The sequence below is a fragment of the Apis cerana genome, linkage group LG13, assembly GCF_029169275.1.
Source record: "Apis cerana isolate GH-2021 linkage group LG13, AcerK_1.0, whole genome shotgun sequence".
Lineage (NCBI taxonomy): Eukaryota > Metazoa > Arthropoda > Insecta > Hymenoptera > Apidae > Apis > Apis cerana.
Window position 1 is genome coordinate 2673443 of NC_083864.1, and position 24209 is coordinate 2697651.

Below are 24209 nucleotides of genomic sequence, written 5' to 3' on the forward strand. Positions count from 1 at the left end.
TGAACAATATCATGTTTTGAATAATTCTGGAAATAATATTTTTGATATTCAAGAGATGATAATAATTTTTATTCTATTTCTACTTATCTATCTTTAAAGAAATGTGTTTGATATTCAAGAGATGACATTAATTATCAATTCTAACAATTATTTGTTTTTTGAAATTTATTGAATTTTATTTACAACACTCCAAAAATAGCATTGATTTCAATAATTTTACTCTATTTCTATTCTCTCTGTTTTATTTTATTATATGTTCTGCTTATTTATTTTTAGTGCATAATTGCATGTTCAATAAAAGATTTTAATTGAACATCTTTGTTTCTTTTTCACAAAACTACAATATTTAATTTTTAATAAAAAAATATAGATAAAAATATAAATATTATATTCTTGGTTTTATGATGTATTATATTAGAATCACGATTTGACAAAATATATTATATTTGTATTGAAACTTAATTTTAATTCCAATCACTACTAAAAAGTTAAGAATGTGCCTATAACAAAAAACATTGAATTTATTTTGCCTTCTGCTAGAACGTTGCATGTAACAAACTGTATATAGTATGGTAATATGTATTGTATGTAAATATATATAAATTTTTACAGAATTATGTTAGAAATAGAAATTAAAATTTATAAAATTCAAATATTAAATATAAATAAAATAAATTAGATATATATTAGAATTTCATTATTAAATGTTAATAACTATTCAGGTTATTAAATTAATAGTTATTAATAATAATTTAATAAAGTTTTCTTTTTTGTTCATTTTATGGGAAGGGAGAATATAGTAATAGTCTTACTTATATAAAATTCTTTAATTTTAATAACTATACAAATTTAATAGTTATAATTTAATTTTTCTCGATTTCCTCGACGATCGGTATTCCGTTTGGAATGACCATTAACATCAAATGATTTTTCACTTTTATGAGATTTCATATTGTTTTTCTTATAATGTGTTCGTGTAGATACATATTTATTTTTTTTATCATAATTATCATAATCACGTTCTCTCGAATGTGATCTCTTACGTTTATAAGATTTTTGTGCTTTATATAATTCATTAGTTCGTGAATATGTTTCTGTTTCTTTTGAATTTTTTGTATGAGAAATACGTGATTTCTCGAAATATCTATCATTTTTATCATTTCGAGAGTTAGAATTTCCATGATGATCTTTTAGATCTTTTGTAAAAACATCATGATGTTTCTCAGAAAATTCATCAATTAATAAAGCTGAATTTTGCATATTAACATGATTATCATCAGAACTTTGAATTTCAGTACTAGTTATGGTTTCCGTAGTATGATTATTTGTATGTGTATCTGTTATATATTCAATATATAACTGCATTTGTTGATGTATAACTTCTCTCAAAATTTCTGTATGAGATTTTTTATTTGTATGTACACCTCTATGTTTAGCTCGTCGCCTTTTTAAATTACGTTCTTGTATAAGCACTTCTAGAAAGGACAATTTCTTATCTTCTTTATCTTCTTTATCTTCACTTTTTCTAAAACAATATTCAAGTTTTATAAATTTTTGTATGCATAAAATTTGAAAAAATTAGCTTTGTTATACAAACTTACTGTTTCTGAATGTCTGTAATATCATGACCAATGTCTGGCTTAATTGTATTTGCCACAACGTAGTCATATAAAATTTTCCTTTCATCACAAGTAAAATCTGTGAAGATTCTATTGGACGTTCTTGGAATTAATCGCTCACCCAAACCTATTATCAGTGTTAAGAATTCATATTTTGAAAGAAACTATAGACTTAAAAACAAATAAGAAAACATAAAGTAAATATTATTTAAATATAATGTGAATATATATATATATAAAAAGATATAAAAAAGGATATATAGCGCTTGTGCCAAGTAGAACATTCATAATTTGCTGTAAAAAAGGGAGCAATTTAAATCTTGTAAAAATTTTAATATTTTAAAATTTTACATGCATTATACTAACCAATTTTCATAGTTGGATCTTTTTCCTTTGCTTCCCATAAAATTTTGTTTTGTGTCTGTGAATCTATGACAAAAGAAAATTTTAGGAATATTAAATTATTGAAAATTGATTTTTAATAAAAATTAACACATACCTAATTTTATTGATGAATATGAATTTAAGGATAAACTTGATTCAGGCAATGGTACATCAAATTCATTATAACCTTCTTGTTTCCATTGACAACGTTCCAAATGTTGATGTAGATTTTTCTTACTAATTTGATGAGATGAATCATATGGACAAACCAGTTTATTATCATCCTAAAAAAATAAATCACAATCAAGTCTTTGTATTTATTTATAAGATATCAACATACTTACATCAAGTTTTATACTTTCTATTGTCCAATTCAAAGCAGAGGTAATTTTAATAATTTCTTGATCAATTTCTTTTGTAAAATTTATTAATTTTTGATATTGATCTTCACGGTCATTTATCGAAGAATTTAACATTTTTTTATCTGCTATTAGAAATACTTATACACAAAAGAAATTAAATTTAAAAAGACTTAAACGATTTACTTAATCGAAATTACGTTTTTACGTACGAAGCTTGCTTATCATTAAACGATTATACTGACATCTATAAAAATCATGAAACACATGAAAATCATAGATAAAATATAGAATAGATACATAACTATATGGGATTTTGTGCACCATGTTTTCAAATAACAATCATATAGAAAAATATAAATTGTATTACAAATAATAGATATTTAAAAAATATATAAATAAGTTTTAATTTAAATTCATAATATTTAAGAAATTTTTCTTAAAACCAGAAATATTTATTTCTCAAAACCAGAAATATTTCTTCACTGTTTTGCTTGATGATTAGTTTTCTTTATTGCTGTTAGATGGTGCATTGATTATTTTGTTTGAATTTTCCAATATAATTAATTTACATCTTTTCATTTCTATATAAATAATAATAATAGTGCATGAATTGTGTTGAAAAGTATTTTAATTTAAACAATTACAATAATTTAATTTAATTTCATAATGAATGAAATATTATTAATAATGTATCGTAACGCGTAAATATTTCGGTTGAATAAGTTTAATTTCTTTGAGGTTATATTTGATTTACTTATTTATTTATTTATTTATTTATTATTTTATTATTTATTATATTTGACTTTTTATTTTTTATTTAATTTGAAAGAAAAATTGTGAAAAATATTTTTATAAAATTTAATAAATTAAATTTATTTTTATTATAATCTCTTTATAATATCATATTAAATCATATAATATAATATTATTATTATCATGATTAATAATTATATTAATATAAAAAAAATATAACATATATATATATAAACAAATATAATAAATATAATATAAAGTATAATTATACTAATAATAATTATATATAATAATATAATATAATATTAATAATATTATACATCAATAAATTAAAAAATTAATAAATTATTAATAGAATATTGGAAAAAATTAAATTGTTTATATTAAAATCGTTCGAAATGTACTGTTATCGATACAACAAAACGTGACCTGTTAAGTTACAGTTATCTATTGTGGAAAGAGCACATTTCCATTTCGACCGTCGTACTGTTTAGATGTGTCGACAAACGATCAAACATATTTCGTATTTATGAATTTTCGCATATAAAATATATTTTTTATTCGAATGAGTTTATAAATGTTTTATTCGTGAAATATTCTATTTCTGTGTTTCATTATTAGAATAGACTTGTGAAAAGATAGAAACCTTTGAAATATCAAGTGATATCAAGTGATATTATCTACAAATGGTAAGTCTCTTTTGATGAATATTTGTAATTTTTTTAAATGTATAATGAATATAATGATCATGAATATTTCAGTATTTTGTATATTGATGTTTATTTCATAATATTATTTTTTTTAATTGTTTAAATTTCAATATTACATTTCAGTTTTAACTTGACTCTTTAAACAAATAAACTATTTATTAAATATTTCAAATTTTATTGAAAGAGTTGTAAAGTTTTATTAAAGTTATATAAATACGAATTCAATCGAATTTGATCTCATATAAAAAAAATAAATAATGATTACGATAAGAAAAAAATGAAAATTTGAAAGTATTTAAATATTTATTGTTTATAAAATAAATAAATACGAATTGGAGTTATAAAAATGTGAATTAAAATTTAATAATAGAGAATAAATTTTTATTACTTATTCATATAATATCAGTTTTTATAATTGAATTATATGAATTATATAATTATTATTTTATTTCCAATAAAATTTCAAATATATAATGTAAATATAATATAAATATCATTTTTTATTAAAAAAATTTTGTACATAGATATATTCCAGACAGAAATCATTTTTTAGCGAATTTCAGAATAAAATAAATCAGAATAAATTTTAATTAAATTCAAATGACATAAAAAATATTTTTTGTAACATTTATTTTAAATTTGTATATAATCATAATCATATTGCATATATAATTATTTCATTCGTAACATCAAATGTTCTATTTACAATTTTTAATCAAAATAAATTTTACAAACTTATGATAAAATTAAACTTATAAAAAAAATTTTAATGTTAGAGGGTAAATTTTTTTAATATTGATATTTTAATGATATGTAACAAAATCCCATAAAATGTTACGTTTATACCTCTTTTATGATATAAGTAATTTTATTCTTTATCTTTATCGATTCTTTTGAATCGATAACTATATAAATGATGTTATAAATTGTGAGAGTTTTATAATGTCACAATTAATCGTTTTGTATATATTCATTTAAAATTTGATTTGTTTTTTTCTTTTTATTTTTGTTTAATGTTTTTGATTTGATATTTTGACGTTTTAGAAATAAATATCAGTCGGTATCATACCGGCAATCGGTATTGATATAAAATTGTAAATCGAATCATCTTGAATCTTATGATGGTATTTGTTATCGATATTAGATATTTTTACGATTTTATATATCTGATCAACAGTTGATACAATTGAGTAAAATTGTAATTAATGATTAATTTTATTTTTTATTTGTATAGAAATTTATTGTATAGAAATATTTCATTACGTTTCGATACGTGATCGAAAATGATTTATATCATTTTTATCTCTTATAAGTTTCGTTGAAATAATAGGAAAGAAACGATCGATTCGTTTAAAACATTAATTTGATCAAAGTAAGCAGATAACAACGATTCGATGATGTACGATTTATTGCAAACCATCTAATTTATTACGTGCGATAAGTGTTTACGTTAATATTTAATGGAGCACTTTAATGGTGTACGCAGGTGCGGAGACGTCAGTGTTGTTTACCTTCGAACCACTACGTGTACTCTAGGGATTTGTTAACGACATTGCTTTAAAACGTAATATTAAAGATTTGTTTTTTTCACTCAAGTTTATACGTAGAACGATATATAAACGTTTGACAGATTTTATTAAAATAATCCTTATCTATGTGTCACGCATGTATGAATACGCGTCCACGATTTATTCGAAGATTCCTCTCATCTCTCGTAGATTGATTTAAAAGTTATCGATGCGGATAATGGTTGATTCGTGTTTACATCAGTGATTGATGATTTTTTTTTTTTTTTTAAGAATTGGACGAAAATATTATAATATATACGAAACGAAAGTAGTTTTCCTTTAGTGACCGATGCATGACCGATGCTGTGGAAATCTGACAGTTAATCGTAGGAAAATTCAAATACGTAATGATCCTTTCCCGGTCTTAAGGAGTAGACGTAATGTGCGTATATTTACTTTAGTACCCACCTGTTGCCGTAACCCAGTTTCTTACATATACCGACGGGGAAGTTTTTCAACTTTCCAAGGATTCCTGAAATTCTCGACTTTTATGGTATGTGTATGTATGCGTGTGCGTGTGTGCGTGCGCATGTGTGTGGAAAGACAATCGAATTAGAAGGCGTTGCATTTATAGTATGATTAGTGAAGAAAGATAGAGAACAACAATCGATCACGTGCATTTATAATAAATGATTTTTGAACTATAAAAATATCGTTTTCTCTCTCTCCTTTCTTCTTCAAGAAATATCTTTTCTTACTTACTTTTTATCTCATTTGATATCGGATTTATACGTTTTTTCATATCCATTTTACATCACTCGAATTTTGCGCGTAAATTTGAATCTCTCGAAAGATCTCTCGAGAGTTATTTTTGAAACTATTTTTTCGCAAGTGGAGATTACAGATAAATAGTAATTTGATAATGACCGATTTAATATTTACTAGAATAATAGGAAGAAAGAAAAGAATCGGGGCAAAATTAAGAGAAAGATCAAAATTTAATAAGATCATTTACACGCATGTATAGATCCCCCCCTCCCTATTTACAAAAAAAAACAATTTGATAAAACAAATAAATAAATGGATGTATAAACAGTTGAATAACGAAAAGATGGACGAATAGATAGATAAATAGATAGATAGATAGATAGATAGGTGGATAGATATGTAGTGGGTAAAAGAGGAAGAAAGAGGGGCATGGCGCGACGCGTCATTGCACGTGCACGTGCATTGATACCGATATTTATGCCCGCCAGTTAATCATGTCAAAGTCGTTTGATTTGTCGTTGGCTTTTATGGAGGGGAATTAAAACGTTCATTTCGCCGCAGACACTCGGCAACAGTGTGCTCGTCCTGCTAGCGTTGCTGGTGGTACGGTAGCGCGTTACTGGTGCCGCTGTTGCTGCTGTTGCCGCGATTGCTCTATGAATTATTTTCTGGACAACCCTTGCCCGATGTAACAAAAGGGGAGGGAGTGCTTTTTGGAAAATTACAGTATCTCGTTTACGTCGAAAATTCGTATCTGTGTCGTGTCCGTTGTGTTTCACGTAACAAACCGGCGGAGCCTATCGATGCCTCGATAGGCGCATAAACGGAGGAAGAGTCGTTTTATCCCACCTTTCGAGCGACGTTCGAAGAAACTTTCGACACCTCGTGAAAAAAACGATCACGTAAACGATTATATAAACCTTCTCGTTCGAATCGTTTCGAATTATTCTCCTTTTTTCGCTTCGGTTTAATTCATCTTAGAAGCATTCGTTACCGTTCGTGGATAAATATTTCTAAAATATCGCGTTTTCGAAGAAGCCGTAGGCGTGGATGAACGACGATTCCGGTTAAAAAATACCGGTATCGGTAAGAAGGGGTCGTTTGTAGCGGAGGAGGTTGAAAGGAGAGGGGGGGAGGGGGCGAAAATTCTGAAGACGTGTGAACAAAGTTAGTAGCAGGTGGGGGAAGAGAAGGATGGCGGGTGGTCCCTTGCGTATCGACAGCCGTCCGTCAAGGTGGTCGGTGACACGCGAAACCGAACGAGAGAGCTGGGGAAAAAGTTGGAGAGGAAGCGAGGATCCTCAGTCTCTCTTTGCTCGGCAAAGGCCGAGGATTGGTCTACCGAGAATATCGGGCAAGGAGGAGGACAAGAGGAGGGGAGGAAAGGAGCAGGGAAAAGGAGAGGAGGGAGGAAGGGTGGTAGAAAGATGGAAGGTGGAAAAGAGGAGGCAGTAGCAGTCGGCATCAGCTAGGTCCGCGCACTTCTATCACGTTGGGCGAACGGGCGGACAGCTCTGAGGCGATTTGTCTTTCATTTCGGGCTAATTTATTGCGCCCAAGCAGCTCCCCTTTCTCTCTCTCCCTCTCCCTCTCTCTCTCCCTCTTCTCGCGGCGTTTCTTACTCGCTTGCATTCCCACCACCACCCCTCGTGATCTCTGTTTCTTTCCCTCCCATTCTTTCTTCCCGTGTCTCCTCTCGTCTTTCCAGCGCTATTCTCGACTCCGCACCATTCAACCACGCCCCACCCAACTAATGTCCCACATAAAACTTGGTATCAGCGATCCTCAAACGGGGATTTACAATCCCTTCAAGCGCCGCTGTCACGATAAATCCTCCGGGGCGACGTCGATATATCTCGCGCGCGAATACTTCTGTCCCTAATGGATACCCCACGGTACATACAATGCACGTCGAAGCTGAAACCAGTCTGAATCTTTCCTACGTCCGTTCTAATCGATTCGTCCTAGGCCCCCCCCTCTCTTCCCCTCTTTCGCCCCATCCATGTTTCGCGCAGTGTATCCTATCTCAGTTTTTCCGAAACTCGACCGTCATTGTCGACTGACTTTAGATTCCTCCGCTTCGTTTTTTTTTCTTTTTTTTCTTTCATCTTTTTATACTCACTTTTCCTTCTCGTTCTCTCTTTCTTTCTTCTTCTTCTTCTTCTTCTTCTCGATCGAGGCGAAATATATACCTTGGAAAAAGATAAGAAACTATGGAAAAGATCCGCGCGAAAACGCATTATCCAGGTAATAACGCCATCCTATTAGGGTATAGTCGTCGCCGACAGTTAATAAGAGTAAAAGCGCGCGTTCGCGCAATTAAGAGTAGTAATAAGCGCCTTAAGGCCAATAAGATGTTTCCTAATGGAACTAGCTAACAGCTTCGAGCCAATTACCTAGGCGCGCATTAAAACGAACGTAGAGGTTCGCCGATACGATATGCTTCCCCCCCCCTCTCTATACTTGGTTCGAATATATACTCACCCGATTGTATCCGATTTCGATACAAGATCTACTTATGGCATTCTCGTTTGTAGAATATCCTTAGATATTTGCTCCCCTTTTTTTTCCCCTCCCCCATACACGCGTATTTGTGCCGGATTAATTCGCAGAATCGAATGATATTCGATGACGTGGATAAATTAATTGAATTGTTAAATTATTACTCAAGGCAAGGGAGTATAAGATAAATAAGTATAAGAGTCGAGGGAAGATTTTAATGTGACAATGTGATGATGGTAAATGATTTTTAAGAATTCTTGGATCAATCCTTTTTTTGGTGGGGTAATTTTGGAGTATAAATTGTTATTTTAAATAAAAAATCAAATATACAAGTTGGATTTATTTCTTTAAAAAAATGAATGAGTTTTGTTGATTGAGACTTTTATTATTAATTATTGAAAGATACAAGCTTAATAAAGTTTTGAGACATTTACATTGTTTAAGAATCAATATAATATATAAGAGTTATTTTGCAAGATGATAAAAAGGGAACTTTCGTCTTCTTCAAGAATCTAATTCATCCAGTCTTTTCCTTTATTCATTTAAAGAAGAGCTTCTTTGCTCTTTTTTAAACTATAAACTATATTTTTTCATACGTATTTTTATACTTTTTTCATTATATTTTCTCAATTTCACTTTTTCAAGCCTGAATAGGAGTAAAATATCGTTTTGTCTCGAATTTTGACGCATCTCATAAAATAATTTTCATATTTATTTATAATGGTCGATCCAATAAAATCTATGATATTAGGTGAATATGCATAATTTCTCCACGGAAAATAACATTCAATATATTCTCATTGAGAGATTTATATTAATATTGTCTCGAGCGCTTCATTAAAAATTGAATTATTTTATTAAAAGATATAACGCTATCCAATACCGATTTGTCGAAATATGCGTTATTTTCCGCAATTCGATTTTATATAAAAAAATAAAAGATTTATCTATTCGTAATAATCTGACTCTCCTAACGAAAAGAGAAAGGTAAAGATAATACAAATTATCGAAAATAAAATTGTCGTGTCTTAAAATCGACAGCCATGTTTTCTTACAAAACTTACGTGTCGTCCTCTGTCGGCGGCAGCCACAATTAAAAATACGTATTTCTTTTATTATTAATCAATATTCGTGCGAAAGAACTTGGATTTTTTTTTGAATATTTCGAATCCTCGTCGCACGAAAATCCCTTAAGCTTGGACGGTCCGATTCTTAAAGTATTCGTGGTCGCATCGATAGAGGCAGGAATTAGACGCGTAGAGAGTGGTGACGAAGAAGAAAACTCGGAAGTCAGGAGGCTTTCCGCATAAGTCCTCGTTATGATTCAACGCGGCTTACGTCGCTTGTTCGCGGGTCCTTCGCCTTTCTCGCTATACCGTTAATTCTACCCAACAAGCTCCCTCGTCTTTCTCGCGTCTATTTTCAAAACGGAATATCTCGACACATTACACATTCTTCGATGCAGAACAATCGTCTTTCGGAACAGGATCGAACAGAAATCTCCGTATACTCCGTTCATTAGCAATATTCTCTGGAAACAGATCTCATTAATTAACGTTATTACGAAGATTTTATTTGGATTAATAAGTTTTCAAAATCTTCGATAATCTTTCGGTAAAAGAACAAAAGAATCTTCTTTCGATAAGAGTGCATAAGTTTCCTTGCTTCCTAGACAGCGTCCCTTAAAAAACCCTTCTGCCCGATGGATTACACACTCCTGCAATACCACCTCGTTAATCGCCACGATTATTAACACGCTCGTAATTGCACCTGATCGTGAACATCGATCGTGCACGAGATAGAACACCATACCCATAGATCCATCCATCGAAAAACTTTCTGAACCTCCTTAAGGGACTTTTCTACAATTTTCACGATCTACTCCCGAACCCAAGCCTTTCTACGCTCGCGCATCAAGCAATTGATAGGAGTATTCGGTGCATGTGCAGTGAAACCAATCGTGGTCACAATCACGATCGTAGTATTCGTAGCGAAGCGGAGAGAGAGAGAAAGAGAGGGTGGACAGTGGTGTCGGGGAGAGACAGGGGTGGAGGGAGGATGGACGGGAGGGGAGTTAGCGTTGTTTTACCGTAAGGGGTTAATTGCATTGCCAATAACAGATAATGCAACAATCAATGATTTAAGGGAGGTGGGGTTGGGGAGGAGTGGGGAAGGGAGGAAAGGACAGGAGGGAGGTGGGACAGGGACGTGGTCGAGAATGGGAATGAGGTTGGGAATCTGGGAAACGCGGATGGAGGAGGAGGAGGTGGTGGTCGGAGCACGGAAGAGAGAGACGGAGAAGCAGGAGGCAAAGCATGCGTATAGATATATACACACACACGCGCGCGCGTTCCTACGTAGGCAGACGCGCGCGATGTGGATGGAAAGAGGAACGAAGTGCGCGACCGTGCGCGAGTTAAGGGTGGGAAGCCTCGTGCGTGGATGGAGCGTGGAGGAGGATGGAAGCGTCGCGTGCGCTGTTTCCCCTAAGGGCACCGATTGGTTAAGTACTTGTCCAGTGTACTTGTGTGTATATGGCCTACATACGCTCTCTGTAAAGGGACGCGATTACGAGTAATGCGATCTCGAGGTTGGCGATAGTTATGGATGGTATATAGATTTTGCCTTGGAAGGAAATATATATATATATATACACACATTCTGGCAATAGTGGAACAATGTTACTTATCGAGAAACTCTTTGCAAACTTTTGCTCTGAAGGGGCAGCAGGAGGGGAGGGGAAGAGTAATGTCCGTCAGGGAATTAATATAGGCAAGATTTGTTGTTATTGCGGGACACGCACAAACGCGGGGAACTGGGAGGAAGGAGGAAGAGATTGGCGCAGAAATGGCGAAGGCTTTCTCAGGGTAGAGAGCAAACCCATTACTTACTATAACTGCCGTCGGCGGGGTAGGAGGCTGACCCGTCGGTGGTAGGAGTTGCTGTCAGGCATCCATCATCGCGACTAATGGCTCCACTCTCCTGCCAATAACATCCGGGTGTGCACCACCGGCCGGAAACCTCTACGGTTTAGTCGCTTTGCTCGATCTTACGTTCAACTGCTCCTCGCTTCCGTGGGGGCCCGCGCCCGAGATTCTCGCCGAGAAAGAAAATCTCCCCTCTTTGAAACGATTTTTCGAGGACCATGGATAATGTAATCGCGATTACAGTTAACTCCGATCTTGGGATCGCGTTAAATGATGACGAGTAATGATGGAGAGCGGGTGGGAATCAGCTCACCTTCTTCTCGTTCGCGTTTTCTCTCTATCTGTCTCTCTTCCCCTCCCGTTGTTAACCCCTCGCTACGTCCTCCTCTCACGTCCTTTCTCTATCGCGCACTGGTTTGCGGATGTGGATAGTCGAGATTGCGTCATGCATATGCAGCTGCATTTGGCATCGGAGTATGCCAGCCCAATCATAGCCGTGAAACTTGATTGTCGCCGATTATCCACCACCGATCGACCTAATAAAACGGGAATATTTTCAACCAACGCTCGTTCGCTCCTTTTCGCTTTCTTTTCGAAAATTGTCTTTTTCTTTACGTTTCTCCCCCCTCGAAACCGGTTGGAGTCATTCTTACGAAAGGATTCATCGATCGAGCGCCGAGAGAGAATTAATCGGGATGTATTCAAGGGCCCCGTCCTCGCGCCTAGCTGAATCAGGAATTTGAATAGCAAACTTGTTCGAGCCAAGAAGATTTGGCCGGTTTATTTTATATACGCTGACTCGCTTGCCCGAGCAGCACGTATCCGGCACCAACGTTTACGCCATACCCGGCGGATAAGAACAAGCGGGGTATGATACTTACCTGATTTGCAATGAACCAGAATGTACAGTGTCTCGTGGTTTATATAGAAATTTATACGACTCGTTTCACGAACGCCGATATTATAATTGTGCATTCTCTGTGCGATTTTTTTTATTAAAGGGGAAGGTGAAAAAAGAAAATGTTAAATTTTAATTTTCCATTGAGAAAAATTGAAAAATGAAAATTTAAACGAAAATTTAAATAATCGAGGAAAGTAAAACAATTTTCGATAATGCGGAACAAATAAAAATCGGAGATAGAGCAAGGCTTTTTTAGTGAATATGACAGGACGACGTTGTAATAATTTTTGTTGTGCCATTTCCACGATAATGAAAAACGAATCATTCTTCGGGTGCGAATAATTATTTTCAATTCGTATGGGTATTATATTTTTCGGTAAATTGGCACGCCAAATCCTCACTGTTTACTATTTTTATATATTATAAAAAAATTCTAAATTTAATTTCCTTTCACGAATGTCATCGATTTCGAACTTAATCGTTAAAAATAAAACGTTTCTCTTATTATTGCTCGTCTGCGAAAATATTAATCGCGAGAGAACGAAAAATCTCAAAGTATAACTTCTAAGAGATTGTGCGATTTCGCATCCGCCTCCATTCTTTCTTCTTTGCAGATGCACGAACGGTGTAAATGAAGGTGATGTGTGAATCGAGACGGGTGCTTTGTAGCGAGGGGAAGAGAAGAGGAGAAGAGGAAGGCGGCCAGTGATTTTTTTTCTCGAGAGAGGTGGCAAATATATATAAAAACTATAACGACAGCGAATCTGAAAAATCGCGAATCTTTCTCGACGATGGTACTCAGAGAAGCGGCATGAAGATTCAGCAGTTGTTATCGGTTTGCGAGAACGAAAGGGAGCGATACCTGTTGCATACGTCAGGGATTCTTTTCGCGCAACGAGCGATTCTTTTGAGAAACGCCTGTGACACGAGGTTACGCGATCGTGGTTATTACGATCGCGACGACGTGCATAGTTTTGCTAACGGAAATTTACTGGTCTTTCTTCTTTTTTCTTTTTTTTTTTTGTTTTCTAGAAGGAAGAGTGGATACAAGAGTGGGTAAAGAGAAAAAGAGAGAGAGAGAGAAAGAGGAGATAAATAAGTGGCTACGTATAAGGTGTCAAAGAAATAGATGGTCAAACTTTGTGTTCTTCTATCGTTTTTTAAGAACGGAAGAAAGAGTGTCTTATAAACATAGGTATTTTTGGATCTTTTTTTTATCCAAGGAAATTGCCGTATCCAGAATGTCAAATAAAGTAAACTATTGGTTGTTATATGTTTAAGAAAAGAAAAAGTTGCAAATATAGGCAAATATGATGAAATTTTGTTGAAGAAATGTTTAAAATTTATTTTGTAGGAAAGGATCAAATTTATTCTATTGTTTCTGAGGGAGGGGGGAAAAGCACGATACGACCAAATGGTGGAAAAATTCTTTCTTTTCGAGAATATATAGATATTTTTTTATTACAATGGAGTTTGTTATTACAAACCACATTTGCAAAATGTTTTTCCGTAAATAGAAATTTAAAAAATTCAAATTCAGCACATGGATTCTCTTCTGCCAATCCACCGATTAAAATCCTCTCCATAACCTTGGAGATACCTACGTTAAACGGGATGTTAGATAAAATAAAACAGAACCAGAGTTGAAGCTGAAGTGAAACTCCTATTTCCCTCCCTATAGCACGCAATTAGTACATGCATAGATCGTGTTCAGCGCGAGATCTACCTAGACGACTAATTGCGCCTAAAAGCGTCGAGGCCTGCGTTGCCAATCGGGGGAAAGAATTAGCCGGAAGGGGTGAAGATGGAGGCGATCGAGGGAATCAGAAAATTTTCGGTGGTGGCATCATGGTAAGGTGGACCAAGAGAGCGGCGGTGGTGGGCGCCATCGAAGCACACCGGTTATCTCGGCAATTAATATGATTGAGGAGACATCTCTCACGTCTCCGTAATATCCAGCAATGGCCCAAGTTCTGATTGCTTTCCCCGTTCCACCCACGCCTCGCCTCGCTATCTCGAATACCATAACCCTAGCGCGCTTCCTCACTACCCCCTCCCTTCCACCTCCCCCCTCCCTCCATGTTCCACCGAGTTAACGAAACTGAGTTACGATACCCGGTCCCGCAAACTGCGCGTTTCCCACTTGCTTTTTAACCCACTTTCTCGATGGGATTTCACGATGTTTCGACGTTGGCGATCCACCTGGTACGACGACGCACTTCGAACACGCGCATTCTCGTATTATCGTATCGTTTTAGTGGAAAAATTACGACTCGATTGAAAAAGAAACATTTTGGAACTTCTTTTTCGAGGGAAAAAGGGAAGATGTAAATTAATTTTACGTTTGTTTGTCTTTTTTTCTTTTTTTTTTGTCAGGTACGATACACAAAAATTCATTTTATTCGACAATTTCATCGAATAATATTTTTAGGTTAGGTTTTAATTATTACGTTGAAATTGAATCATTAGCACGTTATATTTTATTTATTTCGGTATATATCTATTAATATATTTTTCCAATTAAACAACGGATTTTGGAATATTATTTTTCTGTCGAGATACAATTAATATTTTTTCCATTGTGCGGATTGAATATGAATTATCATCGATATATAATTAACTTGGATCAATGATTCCAAAGATACTACTTTTTTATTTGTAATATATTTGTACGATCAATTCTTTAAAGGGAAACGTTATTACATTAAATTGAATAAATTTTATTCTTCTTGATTTTATCCTAATGTATTAAGTAGCATAGAAAATGCTTATATATTATTTATTAATGCTCATTTCCAATCGTGTATAAAAAATGAAAAGGCTCTGCTAATAAATATAATCCCAATCGAAATCGCGTGTATCATTTTCTACTTCTTCAACTCTAACTCTTTTTAGAAATATTCGTATTCAACGGTCGGGAATAGAGTTTACACGAGAGCTTGTAAAGCGACACGTCTTGGAACCAACTCTCCTCATAATGCGCTCGCTACTTTTTATGTTGCGTCGCGTACGAAGAAAGACAGAGAGAGAGAGAGAGAGGGGAACGTGGAACGTTAGCGGAACGTTGGAACGAGAAGGATCGTAAAAATCGTACGTGACGAACACGTGCACCTCTTCCCTTATCTCTCCCCGTTCGTCCCCGTTGCGATGCGACGCAACGGATACCCGACCTGTAATCAGGATCGGGATCGAAAATTGGCGATGAATTTTTTTCCTCTCCTCTCCTTCACACTTTCTTTCGCCCCTTCTCGCTCTCTCGCTTTTTCGCTTTTTCGAAAAACGATAGGATATTTGACGGGTCTGTTGGCAATCTCTTTTGCCCACGGTGTCTCAAAGTCGTTGCGAAACGTTTTGCAATTGGAATTGAAATATCCTGTGTGCGACGGTTTCCGTTTCGTTTTCGATCGTTTGTTCCGTCTTCTTGATAATTTTATATCCGTCCATTCCTTTTATTCCCCCCCTCTCTCTCTCTCTTTCCCCCTCTCCTTTCCCCCTTCTCTCGCTAGTAGACACCGAGGCTCCTTTTTCCCGTTGATTAACCTTAACAAAAAAGGAAAGAAAGAGGGGGCAAAGACGCGACGATCCTTTGTGCAGTTCCATCGAACGAACCGACGTGAAACGTTAGATTCCTTCTACTCTTTTCTTTCGTACCTCGAATTGCAGATTTTGCCGCGGGTATGCAAAGAAGAAAAAGAGGATAAAAGATACAAGAAGCCTTGCTAAGAAGCTTTTTCTTTTCCTCCCAACGATATATTCGATTCGTATTTCCTCCTCCCCTTCCCCTTCCTCCTCCCCTTCTCCTCTGCTCGTGGAAAATATACTTTATCTAAATTAGAACGCGCAAAACGGCGAAAGATTGACAAACGGAGGGAATGGTCGGCGAACGAGTAACGATAGCAGCGAAGTTTGCTAGCTCGGGTATATAAAACGATAAATAGTCGTGTCACGTGCGCGATAAAGAGAAAAAAAAGAGAGAGAAAGAGAGAGAGAGACAGGGAGGAAAGTTTGGCGAGGAAACGGGGGAATGAGAGAATGAAACACATGTCCGTGTCACCGTCGCGTCGCCTCTCTCGGCTTGAATCCTGGAATTTATGCCAGGACAGTGAATCATGTCAAAATTTGATTTGTCGATAGCTTTTATAGCGGCAAGTTATTGCGTGCGGGTTAGGTACAAATTCGGCACGGTATACATCGACGATATTTAAAACGTTTCAACTTTGCTGGTTTCGCCCTGTTTCCCAGTTTAAGGATATATTGCCACGCACACACACGCACACACACACGCATACACACCCACGAGTAAGTACGATCCTTTATTATTATTATTATTCGTTTCTCGGATGCAAAAATCGACCCACCCATTCAACTTATATACCTAAGTTACGCACGTTAAATATCATCGATCGAGGATTAACACGATTAATAAAATTACGCGCGGTTATCGTATCGATCGGTTTCCTTTTTCTTCCTTTTTCCCTCTCCTACGATCGCCGTACGCCGTTCAATCCATTTCTCTCGCGATTATCGCGTCACTGTCATTGGTATTCGGATCGTGACGAACGAATTGGAAGGTGGAGGAATCGAGTGGAACGAGTGGTTCGAAGTGATTTCTCTCTCTCTCTTTTTTTTTTTTTTTTCGTATCGCGCGTCGTCCAACGTGTGATAAAAGCGAATGTTTACCTAGAAAAGTATGGACGAATTTTCAAAACGTTACCACGACTGTAGTCAGGCGGTAGCGACGGGAGATACGCATATATCAAGCGGGCGCAACGAATATATCATTCATAATTTGTTCGGAACGGTTGATTTGTAGCCCGCGACGTGTGGCGTCGAGCTGTCCTCCCCTCCCCCTTCTATACACGTGCAATCCCCTCACCCTCCCTCCTCCCTCTTTCTCTATCTCTCCATCCATTTATCTATCCATCCATCCATCCATCCATCCATCCATCCGTCCATCTATCTATACTATATCGATCTATCTATCTATTTATCTATCTGTCTATCTTTGTCTTATTCACGGATATGCGCCACTCCCTTTCTCTTCACCTTGAATCTCTTCGCTTCGCACTTTCTCTGTCGCACTGTTGCCAAATTTCCTACCCCTTTTGATATATCCGCGTCGAGTCACGTCACATGGCCTTCCATCCCCTGCGAGTGTAGATTGAAATTAATACCCAATAATGCTTGTAAATCATTAGGGATATGCACGAGCCGTGTTAAAACCGTGCCTCCATCTACCAGTGATAGCAGTGCTTGTTCTATATTTGTTGCAACATTGCTCTCTCATTGATCGAGAGAAAGAGATATATATGTATATATATATAAAGAGAGAGAGAGGAGAATTATCTATCTCGATTTCTTCTATATCACGCGTGTTAAAAGGAAAGGAAAGACGAAATTATGGAAAAGGGAGGGGAATTTATTGATTTTGAAATAAAAAATTTACGGAATATTCAAAGTTCGTATCGAGAGATGTCTTTCGTCCAAGAATTTTGCTCCTCCTTTTTCTTCGCTCTTTCGTTACATTCCATTCCTCGAAAAATTTCGAGACGAGGATAAAGCCATTTTCAAGGAGTATTTATAACGTTTGATAGTATCTTCTCCTTTCTTTCTTTTTTTTTTTTTTTTTCTAAAGATCGCGAGCATCGCTACTTATTTCGATCGACGTGTTTCCAAACGGAACATCAACACCATCGCTTGAAAACGATCTCAACAACTATGTTTTCTTGCGGATCCGAATGCAAAGACTAAAAGTTGGGCGAGGAGTCGCGCGTAGGTGCAACAGGTGGCCCATAAAGTGTGGACGTCCGTTTATCAAGAACGAACGAGTGCATTCGCATTGACTGATGGATGTTCAGGTTCATTGTGTAACCGTGCGACACAAGATTCGTACGTATCGACCTTAAATACCAAGCGTTTGAATTTCTATCGTGGACAAATTGCTTCCGCGCAGATAGATATTTGCTCGAGTAATAATAATATAACAACAGGGGAGGGCTTGATACGGCTTTCAACTCACTTTTTTCACTTTTTTTTTTTTTGATCATACGTGTCGACGAGGAAAAATATTTGCATGAATCCGAACGATTAAACTACGCAACGAATTACGATAGAGAATAATGTTCAATATCTGAACGAAAAAAAAAAAAAAAAGAATTTAAACGCATCGATTTGATGTCGGGCAAACGTTGGAAAGAAATCTCGAATCGCACGAACTGTAAGTTACATCTCGGTAGATTTACAGACAAGGTTGGGTCCATCGAGACTTTGCATCATGGTTCCGAGCACGGCTCGTCCCACGACGATAGTAAAAACTTTTATGCTCCTTATAATTATGAGTAATTCACGGTAATTAACGAGGCTGCTCGAAGTCACGCTGGCAATTTTCTGAGTAATATTTCTGCGATGATAATATCGCAGTTTTCCTATTCATCCGCTTTTCTACTCACCTTTTCTTTCTCCGTCTAATCGCTCATAAACTATTTCGTCGGTTCTTTGAAACTGTTTTCGATCCTTCTTAACTTCGTCCGTTCGTCGATAATCGTTTTTTTGAAACACGAGTTCGTATTCTGCTTTATCGATCGAGCAAGCCTTGAAGGTCGATTGCTGACATTTTCGTTACGTACGATTTACTCAATCGAGTATAATAAATGTGTAACGTGAAAGAAAAAAAAATAAAATAACAAAAAGTGTGGAAAACGAACATTATCTTGTTCGACGGTTTATTTTTAATCGAAAAAAATATAACGTGAAAATTAGAAACTAAGTCACTCATGATCATATAAAACAAATTTATTTATATCATCGCAGATTTTGTTTGTATAAATTGTGAATTTTTGTTGCAGAACGACAAGTAGGTCGATTTATCTGTACAGATTAAGGCGCGTCGAGTGATTTTTCGCATAGTTGCTTGCACTATGTATATATTAAAATAAATTGTGTAGATAAGCGTAATAATGATCGACAGACTTACTAAAATATCAAATCGTAATCAATATCGACATTATCATGAGAGTCAACGTGTGTTATGCGTGCAACGTGTCGCGATTATCCAAATTTCAGATATTCTCTCTCTTCTATTCCGTACGTATTTCGAATTACGAGATGCACTTGGCGGAATTGCAAGTGATTCCTCTCAGGACGCAAACTCCGTCGTGGACGCACGAGCGGCAATCTGTGGGGATCTTCTCCACGAATTTATTTTATAGTTTCTGCTGGAAATGACGTCCCGTAACGAGACATAAATTCGAAAAATCGTGGTAAACAGGGTCGTACGTAAGACGGGCATTCTTCCGCAGTTATGCGATCTATTCGAGTTCGACGACAAATAACGAATGCAAACGGGGATAATGCAACGAGCCAGTATGCTTTTAACACTAAAACTGATATTCGAGTTATTAATTTTATTAATAGTAATTGTTTATCAACAATTTTTGCAAATTTTTGTTTCATGCTTTGAATATTTCGATCCGTGTCACGTGCGTTCCGTTCTTGCAATAAACTTATTTAGCAATTACATTTTCGTCTTAATGAAATATATCGACTCTTATATTAGATGTTTTTTTGCTATTAGTAACAACTTCAAATACTTTTTGAAAATCGATGAATGATAGATTTTAGAAAAAATAAGTTTTTAAAAGATCTAGAAAATGTTAAAACTACAAAACAATTTACTCTTAATTTATTAAAAGGTGTGTAAAAAAAAAATTGAAAGTCCAGTTTAAAGTAATCATGAACAAAGCCAATGTTTTTTGTATGTAAAATATTTGCAAAAATATTGTATTTTTGATTAGTGTGATATTTTTTTAAAGTCGAGATTCAATCTCAAGATTTATCAGGAACAGATATCGCAAAAACATGTTGTCTCGTGTCTTCCGCCAAGTTTGATTCTGTCAGAAAAGATCTTACGATCTCTTTTCGTTCCTATCAAAATGAAATAAACTTTTTGATTCAATCGGATATCGTTATCGTTGGCAATGATGATGATATTTAATGTTACGATATTTTCAGTAATTAAGAGAACGTTCATTTCTTTGATTTCTTTTAAAACTTTATACAAGATATTCTATAAGAAATTAATTAAGGATATTTTCAATTATGCCATTTTCATTTTAATGTTTCTCTCATGAAAACAGTATGCGAATGCATACTGATCTCGATCAATTATGACACAAGTCTATGTTTTGTCGTTATATCTACTTATCGATTTCTCGTTAGAGAAAGGAAAAAAGACGCACTTGTGTATCTCGTTACATCGAGATACAAACGGATACTAACCATAGGATAATCATTATCGTCTTTCACTCGTTACCGTTGTTGCGAGAAATTAAATGAAAGTCGCCATTGTAGGCGACAAATTGAATCTTAATTTTGCCTAAAATATTTTTACGTTCTTGTTTCATTTCATTTTGTTGCAAGATAATAGATCTGGTAAATGAGTCGTGAAAACAATAATCCAATGATTTTAAATGGATTTTCGAATTTAGGTTAGGTTAGATTAGGTTAGGTCAAGCGTTGGATAGAAAGACAAGATATTCGAAGATTAAAAACAAATCGGATTCAAATTATATTCGTTTAATCGTTCATATATAGCGATAACTTTGTAAATTTAATTTCGAAATTTGCGCAAATATTCGAGATAATCGAATATTTGTTGAAGAGATGTTAAATTTAGAAGTGAAAAAAGTATCAATAATAAGTCGAATGATGCAATTGCAATAAAGTACATCCATTCGAACGATTATTAACAAGATTATTAAAGAATACTCTTCTATGCAAATCTAATAAAGAAAATTCTCCAATAAAAAGTATTTGTTTTCTCATTTTCCGCAGTTTCTGCTGCTCGCGCAACCACTAGCATATTTACATATTTCTTACTATCGCTCACTTTCCATGTTTAATTCGTTACATTTACAGCTTCGATCGTTCCAATATCCAATAAGATTCATTGCGAATTTACATTCTTTCGAGGCTGCAATTCCGCGATTCCAAACATCCAGTAGCGGTTGGTTAATTGAGAGAAGGGCCGGGGCAATTTCGGTTAAACGTATCGCGACACGTCCACTTTGACGGAGACTCGTCTCCCATCTGACTCGTACAGAACAGCCTGAATTCAGTCCCCGTCGGTTGGCTTTTCCCCCTCCCTTTATCCCTCGCTCCCGATCTTTTGTCTTTCTTCTTCTTCTCCTTCTTCGTTCCTTCCTCTCCCCTTCCTTCGCCCCTCCTTTTTCCACGCTATGTGCTTTTCGTGGTTTCGTCACGCTCGCATCCGCATCCACGTTCGTACGTGCGGGAATAAATACAGAGGCTAAACGGAGAGGCAGAGTATATATACACACAAAGGCGTTGCGTCGTACCAACCGACACAAAGCTAACGAATCGATGTATAGTAGAGAGTTTACGTAGGAATGGAGCGAGTGGTTGAGAGGAAGAGAGAGAGAAAGAGAGAGAGAGATAGTGGTGAGGGAGAGCGTGGCGTGGATGTGGGGTTTGCAGGGTTGTGGGACTGTGGGGGTGGCTGCCTGTGCTGCCTGTGTGCTGCTCGGTATAAGCCAGTGCGCGTCAATAACCGTCCATCAGATGTAATAGCTCCCCGAGACACATCGGTTGCATTTAAATGGCTGCTTAGCCGACTCTGTCTCGACGCCGACGTGGATCTATGGAATTCCATCAAGCTCTACGGGATCCCTTATCGTCCTAAACCGGGTCGTCGCGTCTCGGTCGTCCAACCGACGACCCAGACCCACGTTATTTTCTTTCACGCGTGCGCGCGCGCGCGCCTTCCCTTCGTCGTCGTCGTCGTCCTCGTCGTCCTCGTCGTCGTCATCGTCGCCCGTACCGTCGTACTATACATACATATATATATATATATATATATAAGGGCGCATTTTCGCGGTTTACTCTCTTGCTTTTTTCCTAGGGGAGGAACTAACTCGGGAGAGAAGACGTTGGAAGTAACTATATTTCCCGCTGATTCTTCCCAACTCTCTAACATTGCTCCCCGATGATGAAGGGATGCAACTCGTTTTTTCGATCGTGCCTCGAATTTCTCATTAATCCTTTTTTGACGTTGAACGAGATATTCGGAAACTAGATATTTTTGTTCAAAATTGTGCCGTGCAATTACACCGTGCACTCAAGCGTTTTGTAATAATTTCGGGATAAAGATAAGGAAATTAATTTACAACTTCGGAGATATATATATATATAAAAATTATGATAAAACTTATTATTTATTTTTATCGTTTGAATTAATTCTCGAGCAAAGTTTTTTATATATAATGGGTTTATAGCAATTGAGTAAACGTATAGGGGAAAAAAGAGAGAGAATATTAGTGTCCATACACATTAAACGAACGGTTATTATGACATTCTGTATATATATTGTCGCACGTATTCAAAATTGCTTCGTTTCTTCGCACAATACTATTTATATTATTTCTTCAATAACTTCTTATTAATAACAAACGAGCAATCTTTATTATAATATATATCATATAAGCTAATATTATATCTATTATGAGATCGAGATATCTTTAACAACGAAAGAGTTAATTTTACTCATAGCATACGGAGATAAGATTCGTGACAAACGCACGGGGTAATATTCGGGGAACGATTAGGAAGATTTTACTAGGGTAATTCGGTTGGAGTCGACTTGGCTCGTGATCGGACCCGTCACGAACTTGCGAGGAAACGGGGGTAACGAGCGCGGCTGAAATCCGCTGACGCCGAGTTTTCTCGATTGGTTCCATTCGCGAACCGAACGTGCTCGTCACAACACACTCCTTTCCGAATTTTCACACCTATCCTCCCCCCTCCTTCTCTTATCCATCCGTTTCGACGTTACTCTTAAACTACGCTTTCCTTTATCTCTCCTCATCCATCGATCGCTCTTGCGTCAAACAATCTCTCCTCCTCTATATACATCATCGCACGATCATTCGTCCTGTGTGAAATATTAGCTAAGGAAAATGTTGAAGAATCGAAGGGATATTTTGATGGAATAAAATATTACGTAACGAGGGGAGCGAGTTGAAAGCGATCGACGGGGAAATTTCAGGAGGAGAGTTGGCCGTTTTTCCGTCACCGATATTTCGATAACTTCTTCCCGCAACGTTGCGTCGCGCACTCCATCTTCCCTCTAAGGTCCCTCTTAGCCGTAGACTTAATCCCTCGCGGGCGTCGCTCGTTTCGGCCGCGGGCGCGGCGGCATCGGGTGCGGAGTAGGCGAAGCCGACTAGGTGGTGGAGTCGGTGGTGGTGGTTTAGGGGACGGGGAGGGGTTGCGAGGGGGAAGCTACAGGCAAAAGGATCTGCATGGCGGCTCTACCGCGTCGCAAATCACTTAAACTGCGGCTGGTGGAGCTACGCGAGGGCAAGCTCGGCTCTCTGGGAAGGAGCGTGGGGGTAGGGGTTGGATAGTCGAGGGTGCGGAGGATAGAGAAGGCGCACGAGGAGCGGGGCCAGGGGAGAGGAGATGGAAGTAGGGGGTGGAGGGTGATTATAAGACCGCTCGGGGTTGCTGGCTAGCGAGGTAGTACCATCCGTTATGACTATAAATCTAAGATAACAATAACGTCCTCCCTCACTCCTGAGCTTCGTTCGCTTCTCTCTATCTCCCCATCTCTCTCTCTCTTTCTCTCTCCTCCTCACCTTCCCACTGTACACCGGAATATATCTCGCTCTCCGTCCCCCACACACCCCTCCTTCTCCCTCTCCCCTCTCCTTTCAAACTCGTCTCTCTTTATGTCCGTCCTTGCGATTCCTCGCCACT

General features: G+C 36.4%; 2 protein-coding genes across 3 annotated transcripts in view; one reads left to right on the forward strand and one right to left on the reverse strand.

Annotated features, from left to right (window-relative positions):
- Positions 1-808: 808 nt before the first annotated feature.
- On the reverse strand, positions 809-2600 carry LOC108002617 (U11/U12 small nuclear ribonucleoprotein 48 kDa protein). The gene is made up of 5 exons (XM_017064396.3): positions 2348-2600; positions 2119-2287; positions 1986-2048; positions 1602-1746; positions 809-1525 (listed from the first exon to the last, which is right to left on the reverse strand). The coding sequence occupies exons 1-5, from the start codon at positions 2477-2479 to the stop codon at positions 850-852; spliced, it is 1185 nt and encodes a 394-aa protein (XP_016919885.1). The 5' UTR covers positions 2480-2600; the 3' UTR covers positions 809-849.
- Positions 2601-2896: 296 nt separating this feature from the next.
- LOC107997153 (zinc finger protein 37) overlaps positions 2897-24209 on the forward strand; it is a 202813-nt gene continuing 181500 nt past the window's right edge. The window contains exons 1-2 of one of the 2 annotated variants that reach the window (XM_062083538.1): positions 2897-2987; positions 3556-3807. The gene's annotated coding sequence lies outside the window, so the exon portion shown is untranslated. Of the gene's footprint in view, positions 2988-3454; positions 3808-24209 lie in introns of those variants that run through there. The other variant, XM_062083537.1, reaches the window with a different exon arrangement.

What these genes read in the sequence shown, in the direction of transcription:
- LOC108002617 (XM_017064396.3), bottom strand. Translation starts at nt 2,479, where the DNA reads ATGTTAAATTCTTCGATAAATGACCGTGAAGATCAATATCAAAAATTA. An exon ending in TAGAAAGTATAAAACTTGAT is followed by an intron (nt 2,288 to 2,347) that starts GTAAGTATGTTG and finishes TTATTTTTTTAG; the next exon opens with GATGATAATAAACTGGTTTG. An exon ending in AGATCCAACTATGAAAATTG is followed by an intron (nt 1,747 to 1,985) that starts GTTAGTATAATG and finishes CACTGATAATAG; the next exon opens with GTTTGGGTGAGCGATTAATT.